At 33.2% G+C, this 16,723-nt stretch overlaps 1 protein-coding gene across 2 annotated transcripts in view; it reads right to left on the bottom strand.

Annotated features, from left to right (window-relative positions):
• atp1b1a (ATPase Na+/K+ transporting subunit beta 1a) overlaps window positions 1-16,723 on the bottom strand; it is a 181,571-nt gene that overhangs the window by 47,590 nt on the left and 117,258 nt on the right. The window contains exon 1 of one of the 2 annotated variants that reach the window (XM_062038549.1): window positions 4,276-4,503. The exons of the other annotated variant lie outside the window; for it this stretch is intronic. Coding sequence (XP_061894533.1) covers window positions 4,276-4,372 — 97 coding nt within the window. The 5' untranslated portion in view covers window positions 4,373-4,503. Of the gene's footprint in view, window positions 1-4,275; window positions 4,504-16,723 lie in introns of those variants that run through there. 2 annotated transcript variants of the gene reach the window in all.

Raw genomic sequence — 16,723 nt, 5'->3', positions numbered from 1 at the left:
CAATCGATAGCCTGATCAACTTTTCCAAAACGCAAAAAAAAAGGGTGGACTTTTGGATAAATGCGTGGTTTGGTGTTAATGATAACTAATAAGTATATATATTCTACAGTAGTGATGAATATAATGAGCTCATAAATACAGTAAACACAGAACTAAACATAGTAAAAAAAAATGGATGGACACAAATAAATTATCTTTGAATATAAATAATACTAAGATAGTGATGTTTGGAAATCGCAACATAATGTCTGAAAAGAAAATAAGTATTGATGGTACCCAAATTGAAATCGTAAATGAAAATACATTTTTGGGATTAATAATTGATAGTAAACTATCATGGAAACCTCATGTCAGACACATTAAAACAAAAATCCCCAAAAGCCTCTCAATTATAAACAAAGCAAAACTATAGCTCAATGAAAATGCACTCCGTACTCTATACTGCACCTTGGTACTCCCATACCTTACATACTGTGTTGAAGTATGGGGGAATACTTACCACAACACAATTCATCCTCTGATCATATTACAGAAAAGAGCAGTGCGGATCATTCACAACGTTGGTTATTTAGAACATACTCATAATCTGTTTATGCAATCAAAGTTACTCAAGTTTGATGACCTTGTTAAATATAATACATTAATAATTTTATATAAAGCATTTAACAAATTATTGCCGCCTAATCTACGTTTTTTTACAAGACGAGTGCAGGCTCATAACTTGAGAAAAGTGATAACATGTGCTCAATGTTTCCTTACCATTATTGCTATGTTGTCTATTACCATTATTGCTATGTTGTCTATTACCATTGTTGCTATGTCGTCTATTACCAGTGTTGGTATGTTGTCTATTACCATTATTGCTATGTTGTCTATTACCATTATTGCTATGTTATCTATTACCATTGTTGGTATAGTCATTATTCCTACATTATTGATACAAATGATTGTTACAGTGTAATAATTATTGTTACCTGTGGTAATGCCACTATGATACAACATCTGTATTATAATCCTTGAACAAAGTAAGAGTGAAACTCATGTGAATAATCACTGGATGGAGAACTGGGGGTGGGATTAAATAAGTTATCTTCTTCCCACTCCCTTTCAGGCAAAACTGGACAATCTGTATTAATTTATATTATTATGTGTTGTCAACTTTGTACTGTTTTATGTCATTGCCTGAAATAAATAATGAATAAGTAAGTAGTGTTTACATACTGGAACAGGAACAACAACCTGGAACAACTCAAATGGAAAAGCCCCTCCCCCGCCAGACTGCTGCAGCAGTGTGTGAACACACACACACACACACACACACACACACACACACATTCACACACACACACGTACACATTTTAAAAGAAAAGCTCAACATTTTGGCAACTTTATGAAAAGAGTCGTAGTTTTACTTGACAAAAGTCACAATTTTATAAGAAAACTATAAAATGTTGGCAATATTATAATAATTGGAATTTCACTTGGCAAAAATATGACAAAAGTCATAATTTTACTCCAAAAATGTCACTATTTCACAAGAACAACAAAAAAATTGGCAATATTGTGATAAATGTCAGATTTTTATATGACAAATATCACCATTTTGCATAAAAAGTAATAATTTTACATGAAAAAGTAATAATTTTACGAGAAAACATGGAAATATTACAGAAAAGGAAATAATATGAGATATTGTTCCCAATTTTATAAGAAAAACATTGTGAGAAAAAGACTGTTTTTAGTTATTTTTTTGTTTGTAATTGTTTTTTAATCTGCATTATTTACTTCAAGTTATTACAGTATGTCTCTATATACCGTATTTTTCGGAGTATAAGTCGCACCTGCCGAAAATGCATAAAAAAAAGGAAAAAAACATAAGTCGCACTGGAGTGTAAGTCGCATTTTTTGGGGAAATGTATTTGATAAAAGCCAACACCAAGAATAGACATTTGAAAGGCAATTTAAAATAAAGAATAGTGAACAACAGGCTGAATAAGTGTACGTTATATGAGGCATAAATAACCAACTGGTATGTTAACGTAACATATTATGGTAAGAGTCATTCAAATAACTATAACATATAGAACATGCTATACGTTTACAAAAAAACAATCTGTCACTCCTAATCGCTAAATCCCATGAAATCTTATACGTCTAGTCCAGTGGTTCTTAACCTTGTTGGAGGTACCAAACCCCGCCAGTTTCATATGCGCATTGACCGAACCCTTCTTTTGTGAAAAATACCATGTTTTTTTTGAAATTCACGACAAAGTTATATGTTTTTGGTAACACTTTAGTATGGGGAACATATTCTAAGTAACAAAGACTTAATTTAAAGTTATTTGGTTAGGGTTATAATAAGGCCATGCAGAATAAGGCATTAATAAGTACTTAATAATGACTAGTTAAGAGCCAATATGTTACTAATTTGCATGTTAATAAACAACTAATTAATGGTGAATATGTTCCCCATACTAAAGTGTTACCATGTTTTATTACTGGTGCATAAAATGACCCGTGCATGAACATCACCTTGTTCAAACAACAAAACCAACACAGTGCATAAACTCACAACAAATTACACACCTGCAAACCAGTCTGCTGTTGCCGTATCCGTAATACGCCGATAGGGAGAAGTTTGTATTTACACGATGAGTCGGGTGTGTTTTGACCTTCGCCGAACCCCTGAGCCCGACTCGCCGAACCCCTAGGGTTCCATCGAACCCAGGTTAAGAACCACTGGTCTAGTCTCTTACGTGAATGAGCTAAATAATATTATTTGATATTTTACTGTAATGTGTTAATAATTTCGCACACAAGTCGCTCCTGAGTATAAGTCGCACCCCCGGCCAAACTATGAAAAATAACTGCGACTTATAGTCGGAAAAATACGGTACATTTTTTTAATTTTTATAATTTTGACCAAAGGGGGCGCATTTCAATTTCTTACACACACTTGTTATTTCATATGTTGACCAGAGGGGGGAGCACTTTTTTAAAAGCGAGACACTGTCCATTTGGAAAAATCCCTCCTTTTTGGGACCACCCTCATTTTGATAGATGTCGCCACAAATGAGACATTGTCATATTAGATGCAACGAGATAGGCTCCGGCGACCCCGAAAGGGACAAGCGGTAGAAAATGAATGACCATGATTTATGTCATCACTTGTTCGCACCTCCTCATATGGAAGATACTTTTCCTTCTTCATGTCTCAAGAAGGGTAGAAATACAAGGACACGCGCACACACACACAGACTTGCGGTGCGTTCACGGACAGTCTGGACTTGCGGTGCGTTCACGGACAGTCTGGCCACTTAGAACTACCTCGACTCTTATCTTCCGGGCGGTGCGCGTCACTTAAACAGCATTACAAGGCGACAACGTCCATCTTTGCTTCAAAGTCCTTCAATCTCCATCAACGTCTGCAGTTCTCCGTGATGCCTTCAGGGGCAAACCTGTTGCGTTCACTGTCAACATTTTTATTTCCCCGGACAAAACCGTGTACATGTGGAGGTAATTGGCGTCATTTAGTGGGTAAAAATAACGGGTGAAAGGGCGATGTTTGCTGTAGTGGAGGGAGAGGAAAAAGACGGCAGTGTTCGATGGAGGGGGGAGAGGGGAGGGGAGGGGGGGGCCCTTGGAGACATGTGAGTCGTGATCGCTTCCACGGCAGCGTTTTCACACGGCGAACATATGACTAACACGCACTTTTATCACAGTGGCGAGGATGACCAAAGTGTCGATTGGCCATCAAAGAACAGAAGCATGCCCGCGAAAGAGACAATTAGCGGATTAGTAAGTGGCGGTCTCATGTTACGACCATCTGGAGGAGAGATTCAGACTCCGACCAAACAACTTTCACCTTCGGCTCAAGTGGGGAAAAAAAGTCCTGTCCTTCAGACGTGACCTTTTTCCGTTTGCTCGGGAAAAAAAAAAAAAAAAAAATCAATGACGCCCTTCATCGTCATTGAACGTTAAATTGTTGCGTTTTTTTGTTTTTTTTTAATCATAACCTTTAAAAAAAAAAAAAAAAAAAAAATGCTCCGGACGGACTTGGCAATGATGAATAAAACGACATAGCAATGATGAATAAACGGAGATAGCAGGAAGGGAAAACAAAGTCACGACGCAGCTCGGAGCTCGAACAGGTGCTCGCAAACAACCACAGAAAATGGAGGCCGAGTCCCAGAAAAAAAGATTTTTGAGAGTTAGCGCGAAAGAAGAAGTAGTAGACGCAGCTAAGCTAGCAGGCTAATAGAAGTAACAACTCACACCAACTGCCGCCGGTTCGACCCAGAAACTCTTTCTTCTCCGAATTCCACACAAATTTCCTCCAGCCGCCGTCGGCCTCCTTGTTGTTCCCCGACATGCTGACAGCTGCCGGCTACGATCCAACTTTTTGTCTTCTTGGTTCTTTTCTTCAAGCTCCGGGACTGCGTGCGCACTGCTCAGCGAACACCACAAAAAGACAATTTGTCAGCTTCTTGCTCGTCTCTCTCTCTCTCTCTCGCTTCTTTTCAACCTCTCTCTCTCTCTCTTTCTCTCTCTCTCACTCTCTCTCTCTCTCTCTCCCTCTCTCTCTCGGAGACGCCGACTCCGCCCGAACCCCGTTGCGCGCGAGCGAATCACCGAGTGGTGTTGCTTTATGACGTCACGCCAAGGAGGGGTTTTTTTGGGGGCGGGGCTGGGGCTCTGCTTTGAACCCACTTAAAACGTCGAGTAATAATAGTCGTTCTGCAACGTTTTTTTTGTTTTATTTTTATTTTTTTCAAAACCTTTATAACATTCAAGAAAAACTGAACATTTGTGCAATATGATAAAAGTTGGAATTTTACTCAATAACAGTCGCAATTAGCATACTTGCCAACCTTGAGACCTCCAATATCGGGAGGTGGTTGGGGGCGTGGTTATTTACAGCTAGAATTCACCAACTCGAGTATTTCATATATATTTCATATATATATATATATTAGAGATGTCCGATAATATCGGTCTGCCGATATTATCGGCCGATAAATGCGTTAAAATGTATTATCGGAAATTATCGGTATCGGTTTTTTTTATTATCAGTATCGTTTTTTTTTTGTTTTTTTTGTTTTTTTATTAAATCAACATAAAAAACACAAGATACACTTACAATTAGTGCACCAACCCAAAAAATCTCCCTCCCCCATTTACACTCATTCACACAAAAGGGTTGTTTCTTTCTGTTATTAATATTCTGCTTCCTACATTATATATCAATATATATCAATACAGTCTGCAAGGGATACAGTCCGTAAGCACACATGATTGTGCGTGCTGCTGCTCCACTAATAGTACTAACCTTTAACAGTTAATTTTACAAATTTTCATTCATTACTAGTTTCTATGTAACTGTTTTTATATTGTTTTACTTTCTTTTTTATTCAAGAAAATGTTTTTAATTTATTTATCTTATTTTATTTGATTCATTTTTTTAAAAAGTACCTTATCTTCACCATACCTGGTTGTCCAAATTAGGCATAATAATGTGTTAATTCCCCGACTGTATATATCGGTTGATATCAGTATCGGTTGATATCGGTATCGGTAATTAAAGCGTTGGACAATATCGGCATATCGGATATCGGCAAAAAGCCATTATCGGACATCCCTAATATATATATATATATATATATATATATATATATATATATATATATATATATATATATATATATATATATATATATGTATGAAATACTTGACTTTCAGTGAATTCTAGCTATATATATATATATATATATATATATATATATATATTTATTTTTATTTTATTTACATAGAAAAGAAAAGAAAATACTTGAATTTCAGTGTTCCAGTGGCTATCCATTAGATGGCAGTATTGTCCTGTTTAACTTCTCCGTTCATGATGAGTATATCATTTCGGCCGCCATGTCTGTAATTTCCTCGTTCTTCTGCTTCGTCTCCTTGTTGTGTGCGCAGTTGTGCACTCTATAAAAGCCCTAGATCAGGGGTCACCAACCTTTTTGAAAGCAAGAGCTACTTCTTGGGTAGTGATTAATGCGAAGGGCTACCAGTTTGATACACACTTAAATAAATTGCCAGAAATAGCCAATTTGCTCAATTTACCTTTAACTCTATGTTATTATTAATAATTAATGATTTTGACACTTAATTGAATGGTTTAAAAGAGGAGAAAACACAAAAAAGTGACAATTACATTTTGAAACATAGTCTATCTTCAATTTCGACTCTTTAAAATTCAAAATTCAACCGAAAAAAGAAGAGAAAAACTAGCTAATTCTAAACTTTTTGAAAAAATTAAAAAAAAAAATTTATGGAACATCATTAGTAATTTTTCCTGATTAAGATTAATTTTAGAATTTTGATGACATGTTTTAAATAGGTTAAAATCCAATCTGCACTTTGTTAGAATATATAACAAATTGGACCAAACTATATTTCTAACAAAGACAAATCATTATTTCTTCTAGATTTTCCAGAACAAAAATTTTTCAAAGAAATTCAAAAGACTTTGAAATAAGATTTAAATTTGATTCTACAGATTTTCTAGATTTGCCAGAATAATTTTTTTGAATTTTAATCATAATAAGTTTGAAGAAATATTTCACAAATATTCTTCGTCGAAAAAACAGAAGCTAAAATGAAGAATTAAATTACAATTTATTTATTATTCTTTACAATAAAAAAAATAAATTTACTTGAACATCGATTTAAATTGTCAGGAAAGAAGAGGAAGGAATTTAAAAGGTAAAAAGGTATATGTGTTTAAAAATCCTAAAAGCATTTTTAAGGTTGTATTTTTTCTCTAAAATTGTCTTTCTGAAAGTTATAAGAAGCAAAGTAAAAAAAATTATGAATTTATTTAAACAAGTGAAGACCAAGTCTTTAAAATATTTTCTTGGATTTTCAAATTCTATTTGAGTTTTGTCTCTCTTAGAATTAAAAATGTCGAGCAAAGCGAGACCAGCTTGCTAGTAAATAAATACAATTAAAAAATAGAGGCAGCTCACTGGTAAGTGCTGCTATTTGAGCTATTTTTAGAACAGGCCAGCGGGCTACTCATCTGGTCCTTACGGGCTACCTGGTGCCCGCGGGCACCGCGTTGGTGACCCCTGCCCTAGATGTTATGACGTCTTTGGGCAGGCAAGCTGTTTATATTGTGGGAAAGCGGACGTGAGAACAGGCTGTCCCCACTCAGTCTCAGGTCCGCATTGAGCTGGAGGGGGCGTGGCTTCCAGCTCCAGCTGAATACCGGGAGTTTGTCGGGAGAAAATCTCTGCCGGGAGGTTGTCGGGAGAGGCGCTGAATATCGGGATTCTCCCGCTAAAAACGGGAGGGTTGGCAAGTATGGCAATTAGAGATGTCCGATAATGGCTTTTTGCCGATATCCGATATTCCGATATTGTCCAACTCTTAATTACCGATAGCGATATATACAGTCGTGGAATGAACACATTATTATGCCTAATTTGGACAACCAGGTATGGTGAAGATAAGGTCTTTTTTTTTTTTTTTAATTGTAAAATAAAATAAGATAAATAAATTAAAAACATTTTCTTGAATAAAAAATAAAGTACAACAATATAAAAACAGTTACATAGAAACTAGTAATGAATGAAAATGAGTAAAATGAAGTGTTAAAGGTTAGTACTATTAGTGGAGCAGCAGCACGCACAATCATGTGTGCTTACGGACTGTATCCCTTGCAGACTGTATTGATATATATTGATATATAATGTAGGAAGCAGAATATTAATAACAGAAAGAAACAACCCTTTTGTGTGAATGAGTGTAAATGGGGGAGGGAGGTTTTTTGGGTTGGGGCACTAATTGTAAGTGTATCTTGTGTTTTTTATGTGGATTTAATTTTAAAAAATTAATTTAAAAAAAGATACCGACAATTTAAAAAAACGATACCGATAATTTCCGATATTACATTTTAAAGCATTTATCGGCCGATAATATCTAGTCGCAATTTTAGAAGAAAAGCTCAACATTTTGGCAACTTTATGAAAAGAGTCGTAATTTTACTTGACAAAAGTCACAATATTATAAGAACGATTGTAAAATGTTGGCAATATTATAATTAGCAGAATTTCACTTGGCAAAAATATGACAAAAGTCATCATTTTACTCCAAAAATGTCACTGTTTTACAAGAACAACAACAAAAAATTGGCGATATTGTGATACATGTCAGATTTTCATTTGACAAATGTCACCATTTTGCATGAAAAAGTAATCATTTTACGAGAAAACGTGGCAATATTACAGAAACGGAAATAATATGAGAAATTGTTACCAATTTTATTAGAAAAACATTGTGAGAAAAAGACTCCTTTTAGTTAATTTTTTGTTTGTAATTGTTTTTTTATCTGCATTATTTACTTCAGGTTATTACAATATGTCTCTATATACATTAAAAAAAGATATATATATATATATATATATATATATATATATATATATATATATATATATATATATATATATATATATATAATTTTGGCCAAAGGGGGCGCATTTCAATTTCTTACACACACTTGTTATTTCATATGTTGACCAGAGGGGGAGCACTTTTAAAAGTGACACACAGTCCCTCCTTTTTGGTAGCACCCTCATGTTGATAGATGTCACCACAAATGAGACATTGTCTATTAGATGCAATGTTATTGATTTATGTCATCACTTGTTCACACCTCCTCATATGGAAGATACTTTTCCTTCTTCATGTCTCAAGAAGGCTAGAAATACAAGAACACACACACACACAAAGACTTGCGGTGCGTTCACGGACAGTCTGGCCACTTTGAAATACCTCGACTCTTATCTTCCGGTTTAATATTATTATTTCTTTGATTGTATGTAAATGTTGAATATTATAAATAAAGGTTTTCCATCCATCCATCTTCTTCCGCTTATCTGAGGTCGGGTCGCGGGGGCAGCAGCCTAAGCAGGGAAGCCCAGACTTCCTCTCCTGCAGGCCAGCCGGGAGACATAGTCTTCCCAACGTCTCCTGGCTGGGTCTTCCCCGTGGCCTCCTACTGGTCGGAGGTTTTTTTAAATAAAAATAAATTTAAAAAGGGCGGACACTCTAACCACTAGGCCACTGAGTAGGTGAATAGTAGAAGAATAAGTGATTATTACATTTTAACAGAAGTGTAGATGGAACATGTTAAAACAATACAATCAAAGAAATAATAATAATAATAATCAAAACAAGTACAGAAACAGTACAAAACAGCGCCAGGGGACTGTGCGTTAAATTTTTTTTTTGTCATTTATTCTATTATTTGGTCTACATTATTAAGGACAAACTGTAAAAATGGTTAATGTACTTGTTCATTTACTGTTAATATCTGCTTATTTTCTGTTTTAACATGTTCTATGTACACTTCAAAACCTTTATTTATAATATTCAACATTTACATACAATCAAAGAAATAATAATAATAATAATCAAAACAAGTACAGAAACAGTACAAAACAGCACCAGGGGACTGTGCGTTCATTTTTTTTTTTTATCATTTATTCTATTATTTTGTCTACATTATTAAGGACAAACTGTAAAAATGGATTATTAATGTACTTGTTCATTTACTGTTAATATCTGCTTATTTTCTGTTTTAACATGTTCTATCTACACTTCAAAACCTTTATTTATAATATTCAACATTTACATACAATCAACGAAATAATAATAATAATTAAAAAAAAGTGCAGAAACAGTAGAAAACAGCGTCAGGGGACTGGGCGTTTTTTGTTTTTTTTTTGTCATTTATTATTCTATTATTTTGTCTACATTATTACGGACAAATTGTAAAACTGGATTATTAATGTACTTGTTCATTTACTGTTAATATCTGCTTATTTTCTGCTTTAACATGTTCTATCTACACTTCAAAACCTTTATTTATAATATTCAACATTTACATACAATCAAAGAAATAATAATAATAATAATAATCAAAACAAGTACAGAAACAGTACAAAACAGCGCCAGGGGACTGTAAGTTGTTTTTTTTGTCATTTATTATTCTATTATTTTGTCTACATTATTAAGGACAAACTGTAAAAATTGATTATTAATGTACTTGTTCATTTACTGTTAATATCTGCTTATTTTCTGCTTTAACATGTTCTATCTACACTTCAAAACCTTTATTTATAATATTCAACATTTACATACAATCACAGAAATAATAATAATAATAATAATAATCAAAACAAGTGCAGAAACAGTACAAAACAGCGCCAGGGGACTGTACGTTTTTTTTGTTGCCATTTATTCTGTTATTTTGTCTACATTATTAAGGACAAACTGTAAAAATTGATTATTAATCTTCTTGTTCATTTACTGTTAATATCTGCTTATTTTCTGTTTTAACATGTTCTATCTACACTTCAAAACCTTTATTTATAATATTCAACATTTTACATACAATCAACGAAATAATAATAATAATAAAAAAAAAGTGCAGAAACAGTACAAAACAGCGCCAGGGGACTGTGCGTTTTTTTGTTTTTTTTTGTCATTTATTATTCTATTATTTTGTCTACATTATTACGGACAAATTGTAAAACTGGATTAGTAATGTACTTGTTCATTTACTAGGGATGTCCGATAATGGCTTTTTGCCGATATCCGATATGCCGATATTGTCCAACTCTTTAATTACCGATACCGATATCAACCGATATCAACCGATATATACAGTCATGGAATTAACACATTATTATGCTTAATTTGGACAACCAGGTATGGTGAAGATAAGGTACTTTTTAAAAAAATTAACCAAATAAAATAAGATAAATAAATTAAAAACATTTTCTTAAAACAATATAAAAACAGTTACATAGAAACTAGTAATTAATGAAAATTAGTCAAATTAACTGTTAAAGGTTAGTACTATTAGTGGAGCAGCAGCACGCACAATCATGTGTGCTTACGGACTGTATCCCTTGCAGACTGTATTGATATATATTGATATATAATGTAGGAAGCAGAATATTAATAACAGAAAGAAACAACCCTTTTGTGTGAATGAGTGTAAATGGGGGAGGGAGGTTTTTTGGGTTGGTGCACTAATTGTAAGTGTATCTTGTGTTTTTTATGTGGATTTAATAAAAAAAATAAAAAATAAAAAAAACGATGCTGATAATAAAAAAAACGATACCGATAATTTCCGATATTACATTTTAACGCATTTATCGGCCGATAATATCAGCAGACCGATATTATCGGACATCTCTATCATTTACTATTAATATCTGCTTATTTTCTGCTTTAACATGTTCTATCCACACTTCAAAACCTTTATTTATAATATTCAACATTTACATACAATCAAAGAAATAATAATAATAATCAAAACAAGTACAGAAACAGTCCAAAACAGCGCCAGGGGACTGTAAATTTATTTATTTTTTGTCATTTATTATTCTATTATTTTGTCTACATTATTAAGGATAAACTGTAAAAAATGATTGTTAATGTACTTGTTCATTTACTGTTAATATCTGCTTATTTTCTGTTTGAACATGAATCGAATTGTTACCCCCAAGAATTGAATCGTGGGGTGCCTAAAAGATCAGATTTGAAGCACTTGGGAGTGTTTGGACTGGCAAAAAAAATCCCATCCGTGTCACTTGAGGGCTAAAAAAAAAAAAAAAACAGTTTGGTTTGGCATTGGGGCAACATTGGAGTCTGATAAAGATCACCTTTTACTCGTAATAGAAACAGTCAACTGGAAAAAAAAAAATCTGATTAAATACAATCCAATTTGGGCCAGTTTGTAGTGTAAACCGAGTCAAAATGCGCTCGCCAAATCCACTCATCAGTGAAGCATTTTTAATATAAACTGTGGGATTTCCAACAATTAGGAAGGTTTGTGTCATGTTTGTCCTCTTGCACAAACCACGATCTTTTTCCATTTTCATACATTTTTGAACAAGCTCCAGAGAGCCACGAGGGCCGAGAAAGTAATACATGTAAACAAACTGTTGCGTCACAGTCGACACAACTACGGTGAGTTCAAGGACCGCCGGAATTAGTAGGACAAAACTGCGCTTGCCATATAGTCAGCGATGCATAATCACAAACATATTAAAACTGGGCTTTCTGGCAACTAGGAAGGTATGTGTCAGAAACCATATTAAAACTAAATATATATTTTGCCTTTGTTCATGCAACCAACCTTGCTTTGCAACTTCCGCTCTTTTCCCACGGAGAAAAAAGGGTGTGTGTTCATGTATTTCTACTCTTGTTGAGACATGAAGAAGGAAAAGTATCTTCCACATGAGGAGGTGTGAACAAGTGATGACATAAATCAATAACATTGCATCTAATAGACAATGTCTCATTTGTGGTGACATCTATCAAAATGAGGGTGCTCCCAAAAAGGAGGGATTTTTTTCATTGTTGCTTTTAAAAGTGCTCCCCCTCTGGTTAACATATGAAATAACAAGTGTGTGTAAGAAATTGAAATGCGTCCCCTTTGGCCAAAATTATTTAAAAAAAAAAAAACATGAATATAACGACATACTTGAAGTAAATTATGAAGATTACAAACCAATTACAAACAAACATTAAAAAAAACAAAAAACTAAAAGCAGTCTTTCTCACAATGTGCCGACTTTTTTCTTATAAAATGGGGAACAATTTCTCATGTTCTTTCGGTTTCTGTAATATTGCAATATTTTCTCGTAAAATTATTACTTTTTTATGTAAAATTATTACATTTGCACCCCTGCTGGTGACATCCATCAAAATGAGGGTGGTCCCAACAAGGAGGGATTTTTAAAATTGACTGTGTCGCTTTTAAAAGTGCTCCCCCTCTGGCCAACATATGAAATAACAAGTGTGAGTAAGAAATTGCATTGCGCCCCCTTTGGTCAAAATTTAAAAAAAATAAAAATACAATAAAAAGTATATAGATACATATTGTAATAACTTGAAGTAAATAATGCAGATTAAAAAGCAATTACAATTTTTTTTTTAGCTAAAAGCAGTCTTTTTCTCACAATGTTTTTCTTATAAAATTGGGAACAATTTCTCATAATATTTCTGTTTCTGTAATATTGCCATGTTTTCTCGTAAAATTGTTACTTTTTCATGTAAAAATATTTAACAGTGACATTTGTCACATAAAATTCTGACATTTATCACAATATTGCCAATTTTTGTTGTTGTTCTTGTAAAATGGTGAGATTTTGGAGTAAAATGATGACTTTTGTCTGATTACTATAATATTGCCAACACTTTCACGTTTTCCTATAAAACTGTGACTTTTGTCGAGTAAAATTACGACTCTTTTGGTGAAGTTAAAGCTTTTCTTGAAAAAATTGTGACGGTTAGAGTAAAATTCCAACTATTATCATAACATTTCACAAATGTTCCGTTTTTCTTGGAAAATTTTGACTTGCGTTGAGTAAATTGATGACTTTTATTATAATACTGCCCAAATTCCAAGTTTTTCTTGTGAAATTGCGACCTTTTTCTTGTGAAATTCCAACTCATTTTTCACAAGCTTTTTTTATATTTGCATAGTTTGTATATATTATTAATGTTGTAAATACACATCTTTATATATCTAGAAAGGCTGGTCCTAAAGAGGGAGGCATTTTCACAGGTCTCAAGAAGGTACAAAATACAAGAATATATGTGTGTGTGTGTGTGTGTGTGTGTGTGTTCTTGTATTTTTCTTCTTGAGACATGAAGAAGGAAAAGTATCTTCCATATGAGGAGGTGTGAACAAGTGATGACATAAATCAATAACATTGCATCTAATAGACAATGTCTCATTTGTGGTGACATCTATCAAAATGAGGGTGCTCCCAAAAAGGAGGGATTTTTATCATTGTTGCTTTTAAAAGTGCTCCCCCTCTGGCCAACATATGAAATAACAAGTGTGTGTTACAAATTGAAATGCGCCCCCTTTGGCCAAAATTAATTAAAAATAAATAAATATGTAAATAGCGACATACTTGAAGTAAATTATGAAGATTACAAACCAATTACAAACAAACATTAAAAAAAACAAAAAAAACCTAAAAGCAGTCTTTCTCACAATGTGCCGACTTTTTCTTATAAAATTGGGAACAATTTCTCATGTTCTTTCTGTTTCTGTAATATTGCAATATTTTCTCGTAAAATTATTACTTTTTTATGTAAAATTATTACATTTGCACCCCTGCTGGTGACATCCATCAAAATGAGGGTGGTCCCAACAAGGAGGGATTTTTAAAATTGACTGTGTCGCTTTTAAAAGTGCTCCCCCTCTGGCCAACATATGAAATAACAAGTGTGAGTAAGAAATTGCATTGCGCCCCCTTTGGTCAAAATTTAAAAAAAATAAAAATACAATAAAAAGTATATAGATACATATTGTAATAACTTGAAGTAAATAATGCAGATTAAAAAGCAATTACAATTTTTTTTTTAGCTAAAAGCAGTCTTTTTCTCACAATGTTTTTCTTATAAAATTGGGAACAATTTCTCATAATATTTCTGTTTCTGTAATATTGACATGTTTTCTCGTAAAATTGTTACTTTTTCATGTAAAAATATTTAACAGTGACATTTGTCACATAAAATTCTGACATTTATCACAATATTGCCAATTTTTGTTGTTGTTCTTGTAAAATGGTGACATTTTGGAGTAAAATGATGACTTTTGTCTGATTACTATAATATCACCAACACTTTCACGTTTTCCTATAAAACTGTGACTTTTGTCGAGTAAATTTACGACTCTTTTGGTGAAGTTAAAGCTTTTCTTGAAAAATTGCGACGGTTCGAGTAAAATCCCAACTATTATCATAACATTTCACAAATGTTCCGTTTTTCTTGGAAAATTTTGACTTGCGTTGAGTAAATTGACGACTTTTATTATAATACTGCCAAAATTCCGAGTTTTTCTTGTGAAATTGTGACCTTTTTCTTGTGAAATCCCAACTCATTTTTCACAACAAGCTTTTTTATATGTGCATAGTATGTATATATTATTAATGTTGTAAATACACATCTTTATATATCTAGAAAGGCTGGTCCTAAAGAGGGAGGCATTTTTCTCAGCTCTCAAGAAGGTAAGAAATACAAGAATATGTGTGTGTGTGTGTGTTCTTGTATTTTTGGCCTTCTTGAGACATGAATAAGGAAAAGTATCTTCCATATGAGGAGGTGTGAACAAGTGATGACATAAATCAATAACATTGCATCTAATAGACAATGTCTCATTTGTGGTGACATCTATCAAAATGAGGGTGCTCCCAAAAAGGAGGGATTTTTAAAATTGACTGTGTCGCTTTTGAAAGTGCTCCCCCTCTGGCCAACATATGAAATAACAAGTGTGTGTTAGAAATTGAAATGCGCCCCCTTTGGCCAAAATTAATTAAAAATAAATAAATATGTATATAGCGACATACTTGAAGTAAATAATGAAGATTACAAACCAATTACAAATAAACATTAAAAAAAACATAAAAAACCTAAAAGCAGTCTTTCTCACAATGTGCCGACTTTTTCTTATAAAATTGGGAACAATTTCTCATGTTCTTTCTGTTTCTGTAATATTGCAATATTTTCTCATAAAATTATTACTTTTTTATGAAAAAATTATTACATTTGCACCCCTGCTGGTGACATCCATCAAAATGAGGGTGGTCCCAAAAAGGAGGGATTTTTCAAATTGACTGTGTCGCTTTTAAAAGTGCTCCCCCTCTGGCCAACATATGAAATAACAAGTGTGAGTAAGAAATTGCATTGCGCCCCCTTTGGTCAAAATGTAAAAAAATAAAATAAAAAGTATATAGATACATATTGTAATAACTCGAAGTAAATACTGCAGATTAAAAAGCAATTACAAAAAAAAAAGGAACTAAAAGCAGTCTTTTTCTCACAATGTTTTTCTTATAAAATTGGGAACAATTTCTCGTATTATAATAATAATAATACCTGGGATTTATATAGCGCTTTTCTAAGTACCCAAAGTCGCTTTACATGTTAAAAACCCATCATTCATTCACACCTGGTGGTGGTAAGCTACTTTCGTAGCCACAGCTGCCCTGGGGTAGTCCGTATTATTTCTGTTTCTGTAATATTGCCATGTTTTCTCGTAAAATTGTTACTTTTTCATGTAAAAATATTTCTTTTTAATGAAAAACGGTGACATTTGTCACATAAAATTGTGACATTTATCACAATATTGCCAATTTTTGTTGTTGTTCTTGTAAAATGGTGACATTTTGGAGTAAAATGATGACTTTTGTCTGATTACTATAATATCGCCAACACTTGCACGTTTTCCTATAAAACTGTGACTTTTGTCGAGTAAAATTACGACTCTTTTGGTGAAGTTAAAGCTTTTCTTGAAAAAATTGTGACGGTTAGAGTAAAATCCCAACTATTATCATAACATTTCACAAATGTTCCGTTTTTCTTGGAAAATTTTGACTTGCGTTGAGTAAATTGATGACTTTTATTATAATACTGCCAAAATTCCGAGTTTTTCTTGTGAAATTGTGACCGTTTTCTTGTGAAATTCCAACTAATTTTTCACAAGCTTTTTTTATATTTGCATAGTATGTATATATTATTAATGTTGTAAATACACATCTTTATATATCTAGAAAGGCTGGTCCTAAAGAGGTACCGGTGGGCATTTTTCACAGGTCTCAAGAAGGTAAGAAATACAAGAGTGTGTGTGTGTGTG

Source organism: Entelurus aequoreus, linkage group LG27, assembly GCF_033978785.1.
Source record: "Entelurus aequoreus isolate RoL-2023_Sb linkage group LG27, RoL_Eaeq_v1.1, whole genome shotgun sequence".
In the NCBI taxonomy this organism is placed as follows: Eukaryota; Metazoa; Chordata; class Actinopteri; order Syngnathiformes; family Syngnathidae; genus Entelurus; species Entelurus aequoreus.
This window is presented reverse-complemented; position numbering and strand designations above follow the sequence as displayed.